At 38.1% G+C, this 7,325-nt stretch overlaps 1 protein-coding gene across 1 annotated transcript; it reads left to right on the forward strand.

Moving 5' to 3' along the window:
- Positions 1–2,439: 2,439 nt before the first annotated feature.
- LOC115828325 (zinc-binding protein A33-like) lies at positions 2,440–7,325 on the forward strand. Its single transcript, XM_030792286.1, has 6 exons — positions 2,440–2,844; positions 3,329–3,424; positions 3,550–3,780; positions 3,971–4,085; positions 4,929–5,471; positions 7,198–7,325. Exons 1-6 carry the CDS (start codon positions 2,440–2,442, stop codon positions 7,323–7,325), a joined length of 1,518 nt encoding a protein of 505 aa, XP_030648146.1.

The raw sequence follows: 7,325 nt of genomic DNA on the forward strand, positions 1-7,325 counted from the left end.
GGGGGTTAATGTAAGTAGCAGTGCCACAGCTGCGCTGATAAGGCAGGAAACAAGCCCAGGGAATACTCACTAAACGTCTCTTTACTCCTGTTTATACTGGGCATGTCACATTTAAACAGCCAGGAAAATTATCCACGCAATCCATGTTTCAGTTCAAAATAAATAAAAAAAAAAAAGTCTGACTCTCAGTTCAACAGTTTAAAATGAGAAACAAAGAGAACAGAACATTAAACTCTAGCCTTGACTTTTGGCCTGGAATAACGCTGTTTCTCTCTCTGTCCCCACGGTTGTTTATAGATGATTTCTGATTGCATATGAATTTGTATTTTGTTCCCTCACATATAGGGTAAGAAATATCAGAATGAATTTAAGATCGGTTTATAGGAGGGACTCAGCCCCCTTGCTGTGTCCAGAGCAGACTGCATGAGTGTAAGGGGGAGGAGTAGAGTATTCTCTGGTGTTGGGGCCTCTCCTTTACCCATGGGTGCTCCGTGCAGATCTGCAGTTTTCGGAGACGAACTGGCCATGTGCCCTTCCCGATGAGAGCTGGAGCTGCACTGAGCCGAGTCCTAATCTAAGCGCTGCCAGGTTAAAGCTATTAGACCAGCAGAAGGTGCACTGCACCATCTGTGCTGAGGTAACAAAGACAATCAGGCCTGTTATGGACTGCACTGAGTGAGTGCTGCCCGTATGTGCTTACAGCTTGGCAGGGAGGGGGGGAACAGGGGTTAGGGGTACAGGACAGTAAGCGAAAGGACACCCCTGTACCCATGAACTAGAACAAACAGTGATCGTGACAACATGGAAATAAGTTGTGTTGTGTTTGAGACACACCTCTGTCCTAACAAAGCCCTGAACAGACCACAGTGTTATTGTCATATATGTTTGTAAAATGACATCTCTCTCAAACACATAACAGAGAGACATGTGTGGTTGACAGAGTGAAGAGGTGAGAGATTCTGATAACTGTTCTCATACAGTGTATGTGGTGAGGGGGATATTGGCAGTGTGTTGATGAAAAGAGCTCTGTTCATTTCACATACAGTTACTGTCCACATTTGTAAACTAGTCTTTAAAAGTCCTGGCTGTTCTCTGCAGTGCATAGACTAGCTGGAAACTTAATTAATTAGTCTATTAAATGAGCACATTTCACACACAGTTATGTTATTCTGAGTTCTTGGGTTTAGTTAGATTTGCTGTGGTTTGTGGACTGGAGAGGACTATTTGTTAGGAAAGTCTGCACCAGTGTGCTTGCACCATCTAGTGGCCAAACAATAAAGTGAAATAAAAAGTCAGTTTTAACCACTGTAACTCTAATTGTCAATATTTAATACATGTATGAGCCTCACCTACACCGAACTTCTGTTGACTTATTCCTGATAAACACTAATCCACACTGACCCCGTAGTGTCATTAGTGGCGACCTAAGACGTGTATCGTTATTTTTAGACATTTCTGTCATCTCTCACAGACTGTTCTGTGCTCTCCTCCATATACTCACTAAACCACACTGACTCTGAAATGACCTCAGATGAATCTCATTCTCTCCAGACTTTTCTATCATCGATCACTGATTTTATATAATCTCTCAATTTACTTCATAACATAATTATACTCTAACTATCCCTGTGTCAGAGGAGGATGGGCTCCTCCTACTGAGTCATGGTTCCACTTGACATTTCTTCCTATTTTAGCCAAAGTCTTGCTCTGCACAGGGTTCTGTAGGGCTGCTTTGTGACAAGGTCTATTGCAAAAAACTGCTATTCAGAATTTAATGAATTTTTGAGATGAAGGTTGCAGGATGACCTCCAAACACTGTTTAGGTTGTGATAGTGTTGTCATTGTTCTCTAACAGTAGTATTCCAAGTAATCTAAGTAATTCAGGAAGGTCCTGGTTAATGTGTGTCAGTGACCATGTACGGCGCTGATATGATTCTGGATGAACACATATGACCAACTGGCAGTTTGCTCACTGTGACAATTAAATTAAAAATCTAAGGGTCTCGATGTGCTAAATCATGGGCATTTGTGTTAAATTATGGAAAAACTATACGTCCTGAAATCCTCTGGAATGAGAATGACTTGCCCTATGAAACTGATCTTTAATAAAAGAAATCAGGAACCAATCAGAATCCTTTCTCTGTAACCCCACCCCCTGTCACTTCCTGCAAGAAAGAAGTAAAACTCACCTAGTCAGTCAAGTTCGTATGCACTGACATCACCACAGTAAGAAGCAAAACTAAACTCTAATTAATAAAACAAAAAGTCTAATTATCTGGGAGCCACTAAACACTAAAGGATTTACAAAGTCTGTACATCAGAGTGGTGGTCAGAGAGAAGACAGAAAATCCTGAGTTTCATTTAAGTTTTAATGTTCTTTCATCTGAAAGTGAAAGTACAGTTGAAAACAATTTCACCATTCAGGAAGACACCTGTAAAATGGCTACCAAACTCTCACTGTCAGAAGAGGATGTCTCCTGTCCTGTGTGCTGTGACATCTTCAGGGATCCTGTTCTCCTGTCATGTAGTCACAGTATCTGTAAAGTTTGTCTGCAGAAGTTCTGGAATAATAAGGAATCCAAGATGTGTCCGGTCTGTAGGAGAAGATCATCCAAAGATGTCCCTCCCCGTAACCTTGTGTTAAAGAACCTGTGTGAGTCTTTCTTACAGGAGAGAAGTCAGAGAACTTCAGCAGGGTCTGAGGAGTTCTGCAGTCTGCACAGTGAGAAACTCAAACTCTTCTGTCTGGATGATAAACAGCCTGTGTGTTTGGTGTGTCGGGATTCAAAAAAACACTCAAACCACAAATTCTATACAATTGATGAAGCTGCAGTTGACAACAGGGTAAGAAAAAATTATACTTATTAAACATTATAAAAATTTTCTAGGTTTCCTGAAAGAAAATGCATTCAAAAGTTATTTCAAACTGGGAGAACAAATTTTGTCCTACACTACTCAAATAGCCATGGTACATTCAAATTCCTTAAACTGACATAGAATTCTTTCCTAATTTCAAAGCTTGCATTTATGAAAAACTGTGTATTGAAAGCGTAATTAATAGTCCTAGAATGAACACTGTTGGGTTAGTTAAGACCATTGGGTCAGACTGTTTCAAACCTGTTTTCTGTAGCAGTGAAAGGTCAGATACAGTCTCTGTGTGTCTGTCATCCTGTGTCTCTGATCAACACAGACCAGGTCAGTTCAGTAAAATCTTGACTGTCTAGTTTATAGAGGATCAGTGTATCAGACACACACACACACACACAATGTAATGTATGTAAGTGGAAAACACAGAGACTCTACCTGATGATGTATCACTTCCCTCCAGGAGGAACTCAAGACTGCACTGAAATCCTTACAGGAGAAACTGAAGATCTTTGAAAAAGTCAAACTGACCTGTGATCAAACAGCAGAGCACATTAAGGTGAGAAGAATTAGTAATGAAAACAATACAGTCATTTAACACAAAACAATGACTATGAGATATTATTTAGCATCATGAGTACAGCATACCATGATAATTGTGTTTATTTATGTTTCTCATTTCAGACTCAGGCCAAACACACAGAGAAACAGATCAAAAAACAGTTTGAGAAGCTTCATCAGTTTTTACGAGATGAAGAGGCAGCCAGGATAGCTGCACTGAGGGAGGAAGAGGAGCAGAAGAGTCAGATGATGAAGGAGAAGATTGAGGAGATGAGTAGAGAGATAACACACCTTTCAGACACAGTCAGAGCCATAGTGGAGGAGATAAAAGCTGAAGACATCTCATTCCTGAAGGTAAATTAAGATTATATACTGTTCCTCTCTCTCCCATTTATCATAAACATTCAGTACATCATGCCGTTTTCTCTCCTTCACAGAACTTTGAGGCCACAAAGAAAAGGTAATCCTGCTGTCTGTGAGCTCTCTGTTTATCTCTGATACCAAACCAACAACAGCACTGACTCCTGAATGTTATTCCAGAGCCCAGTGCACACTGCAGGATCCACAGATGCTTTCAGGAGCACTGATCCATGTGGCCAAGCACCTGGGCAACCTGAAGTTCAGAGTCTGGGAGAAGATGCAGGAGATTGTTCAATACAGTAAGTTTTGTGTCTGGACAACAGGACAAAAACAACCAGATTTTAACTGCCTCAGTTAATGCGATCATATTCAAGACACTGTTTAAAATTTGATACAGTTTAATCTGTGCTAACCTGTCACCAAACATTAACATTCATATTTATTCAAATAAAATGTATTCATTTAAATTCATAACTTATTTATTTATATATTTATTTATCTATTACCTAATCTATCTATCTGTCTGTTAATCTGTCTATCTATCTATTTATCTATCTATCTATCTATCTATCTATCTATCTATCTATCTATCTATCTATCTATCTATCTATCTATCTATCTATCTATTGATTATTTATTGTAAATAGTTAAATAAATTAGTCACATTTTTTCATTTTTTCTCTCAAATTAATTTACTTATTTAGATTTAATTTCACTTATTTATTCATTTATACAAATAATTACTCCTGAGGTCAGAAGTCACATACCATCAGCACAAAATCATTATGCACAAGAATCGACTACACACACACAAACACACACACACACTACACACACATTCACTCACACATACTCTCACTCTACGTTGTTTCAGTTGTCGTGTGTTGTAGTTTTGTGAGATGAGAGAGTGAAATATTCAGTCGAGGTGTTCTTTAACTGATAGAGCAAAATGACCTCAGTGACACTGACAACATGTTTTCTCTTTAGGTTCACTCTTCATTTTAATACATACATGTTCTGTCTGTCACAGTGGGATTGGCTTTTTCTAAAGGGATATAGTGACTTAGAGCTTCTGGAATTATGAAACTATTTAAATGAAAATGTGTTTCATCTCTCCCACTGTCTCTGTTCTCTCTCTTCAGCTCCTGTCATTCTGGACCCCAACACTGCACAACCACGACTCATCCTGTCTGAGGATCTGACCAGTGTGAGATACGTATACAGTGATGAGAGACTGCAGCTTCCTGATAATCCAGAGAGATTTGATCCAGGTGTATTTGTCCTGGGCTCTGAGGGTTTTAACTCAGGGACACACTGCTGGGATATTGATGTTGAGAACAATAAAAACTGGTATGTGGGTGTGGCCACAGAGTCAAATCAGAGGAAGGGACCAGGAGCCCATGGTGTTATCTGGCGTGTGGGTCATGGGTCTGGCAAATATTGGTCACGATCCCCAGGACAGACTTGGACACCCCTCATATTTAATAAGAAACTCCAGAGGATCAGAGTGCAGCTGGACTGGGACAGAGGAAAAGTGACATTTTCTGACCCTCTTGCTAACACGCACATACACACTTTCGCACACACTTTCACTGAGAGAATGTTTCCATTCTTCTTCAATGGCTGTAAACTCTCTCCTCTGAGGATCTTACCAGTGCAGTGTTGTGTGAGAGTGGAACAGCACAGTCAGAGCTGATACTGTCCATGGATGAAATCAGATGATCATTATCTTCAACTAATCATAACGTATATTACAGATAACTCAACCAAAATTACAGAGAAACATTTCTCAACTAATTTTTTATTTTCTAAAAATTTGATGAAATGATTTTTGATCAAAGTTATGATCACACAAGCTGTCACTTTTGTTTTTTCATGATGTCAAGAAAATTTCCCCATTTTTGGAAAAATGTTACATCTCAGCTGTGACTCAGACTGAAACCTTGTGGATGAATCAGGTTTTATGTGGGATAGTGCTGAATGTGTCTCTTACATTCAAACCCACATATGAACATATGCTAATGAAGTAGATTATGGTGTCTCTGAATGAACTGGATAAAACTGGCTGAAATGAACATCACAGTGGTTAAGAATAACATTCCATTTTTAAGTTTTAGAAATATATATATATATATATATATATATATATATATATATATATATATATATATATCAGATTGAAAAACACTTTGAATGAAAGGAAATCTTACCTAAAAAGAAAAATTAGAAAAAAGAGAAAAAACAACTAAAAGAAGATTCAGAATAAAGCAGTGGGTGAAAGTAGAAATGGACTGATCTCTGTGTCTGTCACTCATCCATACACTACAGAATATGATTTTAATATGAGAATATTAAAAACACCACACACACCAGTATTTTACTCACTGGGAGCACTGGGACAGAAGACAGTTTTCAGTTGTAGACTGTGAGATAATCCCCAGTTGTTTTGTCAGATTAACTTCACTATGATGTGCTCCCATCAATATTCTCCAGCTGAGCCAAGTGTAAGACTGTGAAATATGTGTGTCATACCTCATCCTAACAGCAGAGGGCAGTGTATCACTCTCTGCAAGAAGCGAACAAGATATTTATTCATTCTATTTATTTATTTATTTATTTATTTATTTATTGCAATTAAATGTACTAATGTTCACATACATGCTCACAGTGATATGTGTGATGTAAGATCTTTTTCTATAATAAGATTAAAAATGGTAGTAAAATAGTCTTTTTTCATTTTTTTTTTTTTTTTTTTTGGTGTGACAGTAAGCAATGTCCAGTTTTATTTTACAGTTTTAATCAATATCAAGTTTTACGAAGTGTCCAGTTTTAAACAGCATCCAGTTTTCAATCTATTTTTAAACAGTGTGTAATTCTAAACAGAGTCCAGTTTTGAATATCCAGTTTTAAACAGTGTGTAATGTGTAAACAGTGTGTAACATGATATATCACAGGGCTTCAGAACATGCACTTGTCTGTCATTAGCTGCACCTGTGTCTTGTCTATTTTGTATATTAAGTCTTGCATTTGTTACTTTTTTTCGTTATTCAGTCTTGGAGTTTTGACTAGTAAATTGTGGTTGTGGTTTTTTGTTTGTTGAGTGTTTGGTTTTGTTTGTTTGCTTATTTTTTTCTTGTATTTGAAGTCTTTTTTTGACTATTGGTATGGACACTTTTTTTTTTCAAACTTCCCCTGTGTCTTCTGGAACTTTGTCTATTTTTTTGACCAATTTATTTGTGTTTGTGTTAAGTTCAGGTTCAGTGACAGAAATCACATTATCAGTAAGTAAAACCCATATGTGAGTGAATGTCTGTGTCATATTGTTACGTCCTTGGACATATTTTTTTGTTACCGCGTGTTCCCTCTGTCTCTATCTCTCCCTCTTGCTCCCCGCCCGATTTTTCTTTTCAGGTTTGCTGGCAGGTCACGATTGGTTGGGGAACATCCGAGGGAAGTTTAAAAGACGATGGCTGCGCAGGACACATCTGGCGCGGAACCTCCTGTTTGACTCCTGCTGCCGCGTCGTTAATTATTTTTAA

Source organism: Chanos chanos, chromosome 15, assembly GCF_902362185.1.
Source record: "Chanos chanos chromosome 15, fChaCha1.1, whole genome shotgun sequence".
Classification (NCBI taxonomy): Eukaryota; Metazoa; Chordata; class Actinopteri; order Gonorynchiformes; family Chanidae; genus Chanos; species Chanos chanos.